This window comes from Nicrophorus vespilloides, unplaced genomic scaffold, assembly GCF_001412225.1.
Source record: "Nicrophorus vespilloides isolate i.1.1-1 unplaced genomic scaffold, Nicve_v1.0, whole genome shotgun sequence".
Taxonomy (NCBI): domain Eukaryota; kingdom Metazoa; phylum Arthropoda; class Insecta; order Coleoptera; family Silphidae; genus Nicrophorus; species Nicrophorus vespilloides.
The window spans coordinates 153,933-167,901 of record NW_017095789.1 but is presented as its reverse complement, the minus strand read 5'-3'; the positions used below and the strand labels follow the sequence as shown (position 1 = coordinate 167,901).

Genomic DNA, 13,969 nt, shown 5'->3' with positions numbered 1-13,969 from the left:
GAAAAACCGATTTGTTAATTTAACCACTGGTAAATTTTCTAAAATAATTGTTTGTTAATTATGTTTTTTTTATTTAAGTTTTTCTTCATTGTTAAGGTTAAATAAGTCAATTAGAATTTAAATATTTAAGTTTATAATTTTTTTAGATGTAGTAAGTAAGTAGAAATATTATTTACGGTTTCAAAATAAAAATTTCCAAGTATTAAATAATGATTTATTGTTTATTCATGCTCAAATTAGCATATTGATTGTGTAAACAGACGAGAAATTAGTTAATAATCAATTACATAAAAAAAACGTTTTATTTTTACTCAAACAAAACAATTTGTTTATAATAAACAAGTGCATTTTACATATTCATATTAATTTTATATGCACATGGTAAAAGAAAACACAAACAATATTTAGTCTTAAATATACGAATGAAATGCTTGCAAAGAAATTTTAGTTGTAAATATTTGAAAAGTAAACGGATCAATGAACCGAAATATCTTTTATTGATTTTATTAAACGAAAAAAATGTTAAACATAAAACGCAACAGAAATGCATATTTAAAAAGGACATGCAGACGACGGCATGTTTTTTTTTAAAATTTATTATATCAACATTTGCTTAAAGAGTTCATACAATTTTTGTGAGTGCGGTGTTTAATTTTGTTTCGTTCGCAGAAAAAATAATAATAAAAAGAAGTTGTAATTGTCAGTTAACCGGTTACGCCACTGCTAGGACGCACCATGCGTTTGCGTTTCGAAACTCGTCACATTCTCTCACTACATTCTCGCGTTTTATATAGTATATAGCGCATATTTAAACCGAATCTGATGTGGTAATACTAATTAAAAAAGGAAATTCCCATAAAAAATTGTCATTGCTTCCGATGCAAAAAAACGATATTCCTTACATGACGTCATGGATATTTTCTGTATATGTGCTAGAATAGAAAATTGCAAGAACAACGAAATTTGGAGTTTTTGTATGCTATTGACTTAGTAACAAGCTTGGCTACTTTTCATATTCTAATCCAAGTAATTTATTTTTTTTATACATTTTTTATTCTACATTTTAACAAAAATGTGCACATTAGAGTGCAAATATGATCATTTTGATTTAATTATGGAATCAATCAAGTTGATCTGTAGACAAATGTTAAAATTTTTACTTTTACAAAATTATATAATTAATTTTATCAAAAAAATATAATACAAAATATAATACAATTTTATAGACGGTTCATTTTCTATGAAGATGCAGAGATTTTACGAAAATTAGCTATGGAATCAAACAAAGACAAATTACCGTACTTTTCGGACTATAAGACGCACCATTTTGCATAGAAAAATGGACTCAAATTTTGCGTCTTATGGTCTGAAAGTAATATTAAAATATATTTTTAAATAAATCGTCTCTAAATTTGATAATAAAGAAAAAAGACTTTCATATAACATGAGTTATATACTAAATGTGATCAATTATACAAAACAATATGGAAACAGAGCAGCAGAAAGATATTTTGGTCCACCACCAACAGAGAAAATAGTTCGAAAATGGATAATAAAAGAGGATCAATTAAAACTGCTAAGTAAAGACAAGAAAACATTCCGTGCGCACTTAGAAAAATGGACTCAAATTTTGGATGCGTCTTATGGTTCGAAGGTATAATTTAAATATTTTTTCAATAAATCGTCTCCAAATTTGAGGTGCATCTTATAGTCTAATTATTATGATACATTATTTTACTTTATAATTTAAGAAAATGTATGTCATTAATATTACCTATACTATTGTATAAATCAGGGGTACACAAACTTTTTGGGCCCTTAATATATCAGAATTTTTTTGCAACGCGCTAAATCAAAACATTGGTATATCTCAGGGAGTATTTTATATAAATATATCAGAATTGGGGCGCCCTTGTAGTACAGCACAATTTGGAAACCCCTGGTATATACCAACCATTTTTTTTTGTACATCATTTAAATAAATATGTTTATTGATTGTGCATAGTTGAGAGTGTATATAGATATCTACAATTTTAGTAAAACGACTAAAGCAAAATGTTGTCAGGTCTGATGAAGATAATATTTTCAAATGTGTGTTTTTAAAAGATATACTGAAAAAAAATGCTGATACATACATTTCGTTGACAAGCGTTCAAAATAGAAAACTTAACTTCGAACTGCTTTTAGCAGATATTCTAGTAAAATTATCAGAAACGTTGACTATTTACATATTATCAACATTCAACATTATATTTTTAATGGAGTTAATAAAATAATGATTAATGAACATTGTTTGTAACAGATCCATCTATATAATGTTATAGTTCTGACTAATAGGAAGTAATTAAGCACTTATCGATAATATGTAAAAGCGTGAATGTTTTAAATAAAAATATACAAATAATTATTGCTTATTTTCTTTATAAAACATGTCTATTTTCAGCCGATTACAAAACTGTCTTTTTATTTTTGATAATCATTCCTTATAGTGCATATGGTATAATTGCAATAATGGCGTAAATTGTCGTAAATACAGTATATTTGTCAAAAGGATCTGCAATTATAATTCCTTAAGCGGTGAGCAAATGCGTGCATCCACGAGATTATCTTAGGTGCTGCAATGATATGTTAATCTTTGCATATACTTATCTCAATGTCATCGAATAATTAGGTAAATTAATACCAAAGCGAAGGCTATTACGCATCCAATTTCGAAACGGAATGCTCATAATAATAATAAAACAAGACAATAATCAAATTGCATGCACCTCAGCTATAATTATGATTGAATCTTGCCAAAAAACTCTATTATTTTTATAATGTAATTTCCATAGTCGCACTTTCCATCATAACATTGCATCACCATTTGCAGACACATTAATTTATCAATAATTATCGCTGACCTCAGGAACTATATGATCTGTTAATAATTAAGGATCATTAATTTTGGGCTGTTGCGACTTAAATATCTTGCCTTTATTTTTCAAAAAAAATATATGTTAGTTATTCATTAATTCAACTTTGAATTGTAGCAACTACAGCAATATTTAAATACTTACTACATTTCCCAATTACCCAAATTTCATATGCATCTTTTGGATCCAATCTCTTTAGAGTTTATGAGAAAATCACTAAAATGTGAAGACAATGCTTTTTCGAGCTTCGTTTTTCATTAATTCAACGCCTAATGGACGCAACCATAGAAATACTTGAATACTCGCTACATTCTCCATATATTTATCTTTCATATGTATCTTTTGGATTCATTCTAACAATTATTGTTTTGGAGAATATCACTGAAATGTCAAGATACTGGTTTTTCCATTCTATGATAGCCAACATATAGGATTTGTAATTATTTTCTATGCGATCTAATAGATTAATTGTTTATTTATCAATAATTATCGTTGACCTCAGGAACTATATGATCTTTTATTAATTAACGATCATTAATTTGTGCTGTTGCAATATGATCTTATACAGTTCAGATATGCACATTCATATTCCGTTACCCCTATGTTCTGTGCTGATGAAATATGAATTTACGTCATCCGGTTCGGCATCATTGGAACTCATGTAATAATATCGGTCACGAATGTGCAAATAATTAATGTCACTTCTTAACCTCGTTATTTGATTCTTTCATATACCTACAACAATTGTTTATTGTGTTCATTTTTCATTATTTCTTCTCTCGTCTAGCATTTATCTACAAAATATTCTAATTGAACTTGTAACATATTTGTTTTTATTTTAATAATTAAAATAAAATTATTAATTAAGTACTTTAAATCGTGTCTCATCTAAAAGGTCTGTAGATTTTACGTTAAATACATTTAAGAATAGAAGAATCCAGGTCAAAGAATAAATAATTTATTGTAGTTTCATCTGAATTGTTATTTCTTGAGGCATATTATAAAATGATTAAGGTCTCTTTATATATACTTTTCATTATATTTATTTGTATCTTCAGCAAATTAATACCATATTAATTGATATCAGTATACTATATTCAATGGATGTTACTAATAACATGGTTATTGAAATTAATTTTGATATTATACTATTTGATTTACTCTATTAATAAAATTTCTGTACAGTTCATATATTTACAATACAACCAAATTCTAATGAATTTTTACATAAAATGGTGAGTCTAAGGTTCGAAAAATATAATAATTTATATTCTTTAATTAAAGAGAGAAAACATTATTTTTTCTCTAATAATGGTAACTTTGTAACAATTTTTAATCATAAGAAATGCCATCAATCATTGTCAATTTTGAATGTTAGTAAATTAACAACGAATATGTTATAATAAGTTATATATGTCGCTTCACCAGAATTCTAAATATAACTATGTCTTTTTTGTTGTTGTAATTTTCTTAAATGTCTGGTTTAACAGTCAGAAGAAAGGTCAAAGTTGTTTTCCGTTCTACATTTTGGCTTTCACAAATAAACTTTGGATATTATTAGACGGTTATCAATAGCCCGCCGCAATGGTTCCAAACTCATCTTGATTTATTTTCTTACTTTGTTTATTGTTCCAAGTATAATTTTGTAACTTGTAATAAATTTGATTATAGATCAACAATTTTTTTATTAGAAATGTGAACGATATAGACTTTTATGTAAGTTCAAAAAAAACCTGTGGTGACCAATTAATAAATGCATTTCTCACATACAAATATCACGAATTTTACTTGAACTTATTAAATATATGGAATTAAAATCAAGAATGTTCAGGTTAGACTTTATTAAAATAAAATATAATACTAATGTATATTGACTATTAAAAAAATACGATATGATATAATAAATTGTTCCATTGGATACCAATTAATCATCGACCGAAAGTTTTTCAAATAATTAGTTGATAATTTCAATTAATTTGAACTTTGCTGAAACACGTTGCAAATAATTTATTTTAATATCACGTGTATCCCATTATTTCTAACTGCTACCTTCATAGAATTAATATAGACTTTGATGAATATTGATGCTAATGACATTTGAGCATATTTGTTTTTTTTTACTTTAAATTATTTACATTTTCAACGAAATTTTACCAAAATTGAAGCGTCAGTGTATGTAATGTGAACCTAACAAAATTTATTCAAAATTCATCATTAGAGTCGATGGCACTGAAGGCGATTCCAGAACGTTCTTCCACATATAGCTTTGATTATCGATAACAATTTCTCCAAGCTTTGCTTTCTTATTGATTTTGTTCTTGCATTTTAACCGGATGGTGATCTTTATCCGATCCAGATTATAGTTATTGACGGTGGCATGCATAGTGGCAGTTTTCGATTCAATCTTCATGCTTATCGTCGGCGGAAACTCGTCACTTTTCCATTTCGCAATAAGAACATCAAACTCGTATACTTCCATTTTTATATACAAATTACCTAAAATTCACTAGTATTGCAACAGATTTACAGATTTTGAAATAATTACCTCCTAGTTTTTCGTGTTCTTGCATTGTTTGCATGCTGCATCTCAGTTTGTTTAAAGAAACCATAATCGAATCGTTTTTTCCATCCTCGCTGTTTGAATATGACATAGTCACTTCGATGCTTCCATTTCGACCTTCTTTCTATAAAAAAAAGGATAAATTAATTTCAATAATAATATATTGTTTTTAAGTTATTTACTCTTTCTGTTTGCACTCCGCTAGTGATGTTTTCAAGCTTTCTCCAAATATCAGGAGTAGCCCTTCCTGATTTACCATTGAGAGTGAAATTTTTATATTCTAAATTATACGAAGCCGCACCAATTAATCTCCTGTTGTTCAGCGAAAACCTGTTGCTTTGTGATCTTTTGACGGATTTCCTCATCTGTGTATCATCTTTATCGCCGACGAAAGCTTCGATGTGTTCCTTGAAAGAAGCTCTTGATATCAATTTGGGTTTCTTTTCTTCTTGGGTGAGATTCGCGTACGCCGTGAGCGTCAGGAATTTTCCCGAAAATGAGCTGTTCAGAGGAAATTTGAATTCCTTATTATAGCAAGGCCAAGATCCTTTGCACACTTCAGTTTCATATTTTTCTCTACCCGGAAAGACCTTCACCTGTAAGTAAACAGCGATCTGTCATTATTCAATTACGCCTTGCAGTATGGATTTTAATGATTTAATAACTTCAATATGGATATAATTTCATAACCACGCTCAATTTACAAGCTCTTTGTACCGTTATTAGTGGATAATGTATTTTAATTGAAGCCATTCTTCAAACGTTTATCCTTAATCTGCGCTGAATGCTTTTGGCTGCAGTTTGATAATAGTTGAGTTAATACATAATTGAATTTTCTTAAAAAAAATGTTTTATCATAAATGCATAATTATAACAGTTATTGCTATTTTCAGAAACAAATTAATCATACCTTAATTAAATAACCTTGAGGTTTGATGTTTCCGAAAGATGATGGTAAGTTTCTTGCACTTAACACTTTCACGATTAACTCATTATTTGCGTCGTTATGTGTGATTTTGAAGCCAATTTCCGGTTGCAGATCATCGTCGGAAGTCGGCGATGATTTTGGCAAAAGTAAACTTTTGACCCGCTTAAGAGTGCTGGACATCCTTCAGGAAGTAAGTGGATGTTACTGATACGATACGAGTGAGAGGCTCACCGTCGCGTAGTGAGCATTCGTCCCACTTAACCAAATTGGACTAAATTAATAAGGACACGACATTTGTTCCACAACAAATGTCCTGACATTAAACTGTTAATGATTTTGCAGCCTTATCTTCACGATATTGATAAGATTATATTAATCTATGAAATAACGCTGTCACTGTAATCATTCATGCAAGTTGCTCGAATCGTGAAAATGAATGCACATCGCTGATGTTCGTCTCCTACATCCGTATTATTATTCTCAATTGCTAAGATTAACTAATAAAATGCGTTGTTTTGTAAATTCTAAATTGTTACAACCACGCAAATGGTCTAACGCCGACAATTTTTTAATTGCGTCACAGGACTGAGCACGTACGGACATATAAGTGCAATCATTTATTTGTTTTTCTTATCTCGATATGTAAACTACTTATTAACTCCTGACGTATTATTTCTTATGTCAAGAGAAATCTTTCTAAAAACAATATACTCAAATACAGGTATAGTTTTTTCCTATTCATCTTTTTTTATAAATTTTGTAAAGTATACACAACATACATTCTTTTAAAAATTAACTAGAAACAAAATTATTTTAAATTTAACTACAAAATTTTCCATAAAAATAGTAGATTATCAAGAAACTTATAATTGATGTATCAATGACAAAATTGTTATTTAATTAAACATAACTTTATATAATCATAATTTAATGGCTGAAAATGTTAATAATTAGAAGTGATAATTGAGTTGTCTGTATATAAATATTATTAAATGAAATAATTGGAAAATTACACTTATTGCGTATTTGCACACATTAACATAGATTACTATAACATTTTATATACGATATCTCGGAAATTAATATTTAAACGATTCATAATTAATCTTTAATCTTGTCACTATGGACTTAGGAGCATTTAATTTAAAAATAATTAGTTGTTATCATTACCTTTTAATAGAATAAATAGTAAACAAATAATTTTGCTTTAAACTTAAACACTGTTTAACAACAAATTTTGAACACAGTGACACGCAAATTGAAACTAAACTGAAATTACTGATGAGTTTTGCAAAGCAATAAATCAGTAAAGCAATTTACTTTGTTTACACTTGGACGTAGAAAGAATCATATGTTATTCGAAATTACTTCGTTAACGAAATTTCGTTTTCAGAATGTGGATACATTCTTTCGTAAAAAAATTAAAAGTTTTATTAAATAAACAGGTGAAATTATACATAAATCATTAAGTTTGAAACGTCCGATTGCCAAAGTAACAACTATATCACTGATATTTCTTACTACTTCATTATCCTTTCTGACACATATTTTGGTTTGTGATTATTTTTCAAATACTCTTCAGCAGATTATGTTTTAGCAAATCACGGATAATTCAAAATTTGCGTTATTTTCGAATATAAGCTCCATTGTGCAGTGCAGACAACTCAAAGTTTCAATGTGTTAGGCATTGATGTGGAATGCACAGTACGTCGATGGCTTGAGAAATGCCGATCTGGCGGTTCTGATTTTCAAAATGAAAACTGCAGTATAAATTAACAGTAAGTTTTAATGTTACTGCTACATTTTGAAACAAATCCGTAAGGTTAAAAAGCTGTATAAATGGGTTCTGGATAAATTAAACGAACTTTTAGTTCGAAATCGGACAATACAAATTGAGCTTGTCTCTCTTTCATTTAATAATTGGAATTATTGCATTTAACACCACTGATCTTTTAAAAATAACACTTCTTCGTGAATCAGGATCATTTTCACTAAAACAATGAGTTCAATGTATTTTTTTTTAAATTTACTTCAGGTCATCAATGGTTAATGTTGCGGTCTTCATTATATAGAAACTTCATTATCAGAAGTAATGTATGACTGTATTATGATAATAATATAAAATGGAAATTAATAATATAGAATATCCTTTTATTTGGTTCTAATATAATAAACAGCATAAGTTAATATAATAAATTTAGACAAATTTCTTTAAGAATTTAAAAAATTGCTCATGAAAAACGGAAATAAAAGTCAAAGAAAAATGAAATATCCTTGTTTCCTAAAAATAGATTACTCTTTCTTAGCATCGCTATCTTCCGTCTCCTCTGCCGGAACCGTCTTATCTATTTTGATTGTTTCAATTTGGTCGTTGAACGAAACGGACTTCCGTCTTTCTAAATTTCTGTCAAAGTCGTCACCGATTTTCTCGTTATTGTTAGGATTCAAATCAACGTCATCGTCTTCTGGTGGAGGAGAATTAAATACAAAACCAGTAGATCTACGACTAAATCAAATTTTATTTTAACAATACAAATATAAATTATTTATATATACTTATTTGGTTGTTCTCTAACGGCATTCTTTTCAATGATCCTTTCTACGTCATTGTGATGATTGAAGTCGTTGGAAGCCGAATTATGTTTTCTAAAAATATGTTTGTATAGTTTTTGGTATTACATATTTTAGAAATTCTCTGTACCTCAATTTAAGAACGTAAAACGCAATGGAACCTGCAAGTACAACTGCTAAAAGTACTGCAAGAACTGCAACTCCTGCAATGAGTCCGGTGTTATCGCATTCCTCAATTTCAGCATCACAACCATCACTGGTATTTGGATTGAACTCAATAACTGTAACGTCGTTAAAATTTCTAAAACGAATTAAATGTTAAACAAATATCATCAGCAGCATGTGCTTACTAACTCTTTTATCGTATTTGAAGATACAATTTTATTGTCCTTAACACCATAAACGTATGCCTGAGTGTAATAATTGTAGTCTTTGAATAGCATCGATTTTTCTGATGGTACTGCTGAAATGGACAATGCTTGCAAATTGATTCCAGATTGCTCCGACAATTCTTGCAACTTATCCACAATATTTTCCAAATCAATGTTTTCGAACGACATTATACTAATCTTATCTTTGTCGATTAAAGACACCTGCAAAACAGTTTCGATGAAGAACGTTGTTGGTTTAATAAAGTTCAAAACAGTACCTCGACTTCTAATTCAGCAGTTTTACCACCACCATCAGTGGCGATAACAGTGAAATCGAAGTCATCAGAAGAAAATATTTTATCTGTAGGGTAAATGATTCCGCTATCTTCATTAACAACGACATAATCGCTATCAGAAGAATACGTTATTTTTCCAAATTTATCCTTCGAATCTAAATCTGTAGCCTATAATAAAATAAGTTAAAATATCTGAAATACATAACAATATAATAAATATTACGTGAACTTTGGTCAAATACATCGGACGTATAATTTTCGCAATTTCCTCTTCAGGGTATGCAATAATCTGCTTTGATGGTTCGAATATTGGGTCATGATCGTTTTCGTCTTCAATTAAAACGGTAACAACAGTTCTAGATTCCCAATTCTCAATTTGATCATACATATTAATATGTTCAACTATCTCCTTTTGCATTCTAGATGTTTTAGCTTTCTCACAATTCTCTGATTTCTTTACAAGATCTACAGTTACCAGGTATTGTGGTACAATCATATCAACAAATGCGTGATCTTCTCTATCCAGTTCCTTGCTCACAAGGTATCCATCTTCGTTTATAGTTATTTTTTCATCATTGGGGTTGCTTTCCAGTAAGCAGTATTTGTAATCAGTATTTTGGTGTTGTAAAATAGTTGTGGCAGTTTCTACTCCTTCTTTTACTTTTTTAGCAATATAAGAATATGTTGCTTTTTCGCCATTTCCTTGCAGTTGGTAAGAATATATGACGAACTGAAAATATTAATTATTATTGGGTATATTGGAAAACAAAATAACTCACTTTAGTTTCGGCGGACTTTCCAGAATCACTACCAGATGCACCTAACTTAACAGATAATACTCTTTTATCTAAAATCTTTACAATTGAAACTACACCTGTATTTTCATCTAACTTTAATCCATTAGGAACAGAATCTATTTTAAAATGCAACAAAAATGAATATAAGTATTTAATTAACTTTAATAATATACTTACCAATGAACCTATAAGTTATTTTATCTTTATTATTTGTAGATTTAGCCACAAACGGATTAAGTTGTTTCGGTAGTTGCTCCGCCTCTTCAAGAATAAAACCTACTTCGTGCTCATCAAACACGATTCTGTCTTGTTCCGCTATTTAAGAACATACAATTTATTTAAAAGTAACCAAAAATAAGCCAATTTCACTTACGTTCTGCTTTGCCTAAAACTTTTAATACCACAGTAGCATCTGCACTTTGTCCATATTTATCACTGGCTTCCAGAGAGAAAACAATGTTTGAATCCAAAATATTTTCTAATTCCTGTAATTTAATTATTTCGACCAATTTAGTATCCTCATTGTACTTTGCCTCAAAATAAGTATTGTAATCTAAAATGATTTAATTATTTTAATCAATATTTAATTTCGATAATATTCCTAACAAACCATTTCCAACAACAATAACACTTTCGATGTCGCCTTTAATAATACGTATGTCTTCTATGTTTAAGGATTGCCCTTCAACTTTGAATTCACCTTCGTAATATGTTTTTTCGAATGTTGGTGGAGACGGCTTAATTACATCTCCAACTATGGTCAAAACAACAGTCGTTTGTCCTCCTATTTCATTCTTAGCGTTGTAAGCCGCCAAGGTGAAGACCACACTTGGTTCGTTAATAGTTTCCAAATTACCACTTACAGTAAGTGTAACAATTTTCGTATTTTTGTCATAATCAACCTTAAATAAGTTTTCATAATCTGTAAATAAATTAATAGATATGTTAAAAGAAAATAATTATAATTCTTTATATACGCTTTTCATTTAAAAAAAATTAGTTACCTCCTAAGATTTTAATAATTTCAACGGCTCCTGTATCTATCTTAATTGTATCCACAGTTATTTCATTCGTTATTACATTTAACTCTCCTTTGTATAATGGTTCGGTAAAATTAATTAAATCATCTACTGGTAAATTATTTTCTACTTCCAAAATTACAACAGTTTTACCCACTTGCTTTTTGTCATTGGAAACTTCAATTTCCAGATCTATATAGGATTTAGTTATTTGAGGTAATTCCTTTACCAATTCTATTGTAACAACCTTATTATTATCGGTAAGTGTTGCTTTGAAAAATTCATTGTATTCTACAATTTTTAAGACAAAAAAATAATTTAGTTAGAAGAATGTTTTTACATCGAATTTGATATACGCTTTTAACAATAATGAATAAAATCCATTAATAAGTAAATGAAATTTATATTGAAAATAATGATGTAAAGCAAGTAGTGATGATATTAACATTAAATAATTTACGTTACCTCCATCAACAATGCTGACAGTTTCAACATCTCCTTTTTCAATTTTAATTTCTGTGTCTAAATTGACTTCTTCTTTATCTTTGTTTAAATTTCCCTTGTAGATTAATTGAGTAAATGTTATTGGAGTTTCTTGGACTGCTCCATCAGGAACTTCCAGAACCACAGTAGTTCTACCTACTTGATGTTGTTTATTGGAAGCTTCAATTACCAGAATTATACTAGATTCAACTGTAGATGGTAATGTCTTTTCGAATTCAATTGTAACAATCTTTGTTTCAACGGAAAATGTTGCTTTGAAAAATTCTTTGAATGCTACAATTTTTAAGACAATAAATAATTTAGTTAGAAGAATGTTTATACATCAAATTTGATATACGCTTTTAGCAATAATGAAAATAATCCTTGATTAAGTAAATCAAATGTATATTGAAAATTATGATGAAAAGCAAGTATGATGATATTAACATTAAATAATTTACATTACCTCCATCAACAATGCTAACAGATTCAACATCTCCTTTTTCAATTTTAATTTCTGCGTCTAAATTGATTTCTTCTTTATCTTTGTTTACATTTCCCTTGTAGATTAATTGAGTAAATGTTATTGGAGTTTCTTCATCAGAAATGTCTAGAACAAGAGTTGTTCTACCCACTTCATTTTTGACATTGAAAGCTTCAATTACCAAAACTATACTGGATTCAACTTTTGGTGGTAATCCGTTTACCAATTTAATTGTAACACTTTTTTTATCAGGCGAAAGGGTTGCTTGGAAATATTCATTGTATTCTACCACAACATAAAAATAATTTACTAATTACCATGATATTTATGTGTTGAACTTAAAATATGCTTATGTGATTATAAAGCAAACTTATATTAATTACATTGTAAATAACGAAATAATGCAAATGGTAATGAACTTAGCAATAAAATATTATTTTACCTGTGTCAATAATTTTAACATCTTCTACTTCTCCTTCAGTAATTTTAATAATCTCTGTAATAATTATTTGCTCACTGGCTACGTCTACTTCTCCTTTATAAAATGGTTTTTCAAATTTGATAGGTTGTGTTTGTGTAGCTTTGCCCGTAAATTTTAAAACAACCGTTGTCTTACTAGATTGACCTTTCATGTTTGATACTTCAAGGGTCAATATTAAACCAAGTTGTTCAACATTATTTAGTTTTTCTTTTAGTTCAATATTTACAATCTTCGTAATTGGTTCAATTGTCACCTCAAATTGTGACTCATATTCTAGAAAATTAATATATTAAATATATTTTCAATGGTTTTTAAATATGCATGCACCTCAGGAAATTGGATATATTGTTATGCACATTTTAAACATTTTTTTAGTTAATTAGGTAATTAATTAGGGGAAAATATGGTGCATGCTGATTACAATCAATTGGGTAAGTATATTGTAGAAATATAAAAAAATATTTTACCTTGTTCGAGAATTTTCACCGCATCAGCTTCTCCTTTCACGATTTTAATTTCTGCTTCTAGTTTTATTACATTTGTATCAACGTTTAATTCACCTTGGTAATTGGTTTTACTAAAAGAAATTGGCTCAACGATTTTCCTAATAACTTCAAAAACGACGATCGTTGTTGCAGCTCCACCATTGCTGTTGGTGATTTGTAATGGCAGAACAATATCCGTATCTTTTATTTCTTCGATATTTGCATTCTGAGATAATGTTATAAGTACTTGTTGGCCTGTCAATGCAACTGTGAATATCTGCTTCAGGTCTAAAATATTAATAATCATTAATTAATTAATGTTACCAATTAATTAATAAAAAAAATAACCTTCATCATTAATATCAATTTTCGCATCGTTATCTGCTACAACCAAAATTTTATCATGCGTCAATTCCTTGCTCTCGATATCAAGACTGCCGAGGTAATAAGATTCACTGAATTTCGGTAAATCAGTAACGATTGGCTCTATAATGATTGTTGCTTCATCACTGTATCCTTCATTATTAGTTGCTTTTATAGTAAAGATAACATTTTGGTCTTTAGTTTCTGTGAGGGGTT

At 28.8% G+C, this 13,969-nt stretch overlaps 2 protein-coding genes across 2 annotated transcripts in view; both read right to left on the bottom strand.

Annotated features, from left to right (window-relative positions):
- Positions 1 to 4,884: 4,884 nt before the first annotated feature.
- LOC108564278 lies at positions 4,885 to 6,843 on the bottom strand. Its single transcript, XM_017923278.1, has 4 exons — positions 6,386 to 6,843; positions 5,658 to 6,071; positions 5,461 to 5,599; positions 4,885 to 5,411 (listed from the first exon to the last, which is right to left on the bottom strand). Exons 1-4 carry the CDS (start codon positions 6,581 to 6,583, stop codon positions 5,113 to 5,115), a joined length of 1,050 nt encoding a protein of 349 aa, XP_017778767.1. The 5' UTR covers positions 6,584 to 6,843; the 3' UTR covers positions 4,885 to 5,112.
- Positions 6,844 to 8,570: 1,727 nt separating this feature from the next.
- The window catches only part of LOC108564267 (cadherin-4-like), a gene marked incomplete in the record, with an annotated part of 6,592 nt that continues 1,193 nt past the window's right edge, over positions 8,571 to 13,969 (bottom strand). The window contains 16 exon segments of the mRNA XM_017923265.1: positions 8,571 to 8,909; positions 8,960 to 9,049; positions 9,105 to 9,275; positions 9,329 to 9,567; positions 9,624 to 9,809; positions 9,865 to 10,371; positions 10,421 to 10,554; positions 10,616 to 10,753; positions 10,812 to 10,991; positions 11,049 to 11,360; positions 11,443 to 11,748; positions 11,923 to 12,234; positions 12,407 to 12,709; positions 12,867 to 13,178; positions 13,373 to 13,678; positions 13,739 to 13,969. Coding sequence (XP_017778754.1) covers positions 8,696 to 8,909; positions 8,960 to 9,049; positions 9,105 to 9,275; positions 9,329 to 9,567; positions 9,624 to 9,809; positions 9,865 to 10,371; positions 10,421 to 10,554; positions 10,616 to 10,753; positions 10,812 to 10,991; positions 11,049 to 11,360; positions 11,443 to 11,748; positions 11,923 to 12,234; positions 12,407 to 12,709; positions 12,867 to 13,178; positions 13,373 to 13,678; positions 13,739 to 13,969 — 3,941 coding nt within the window.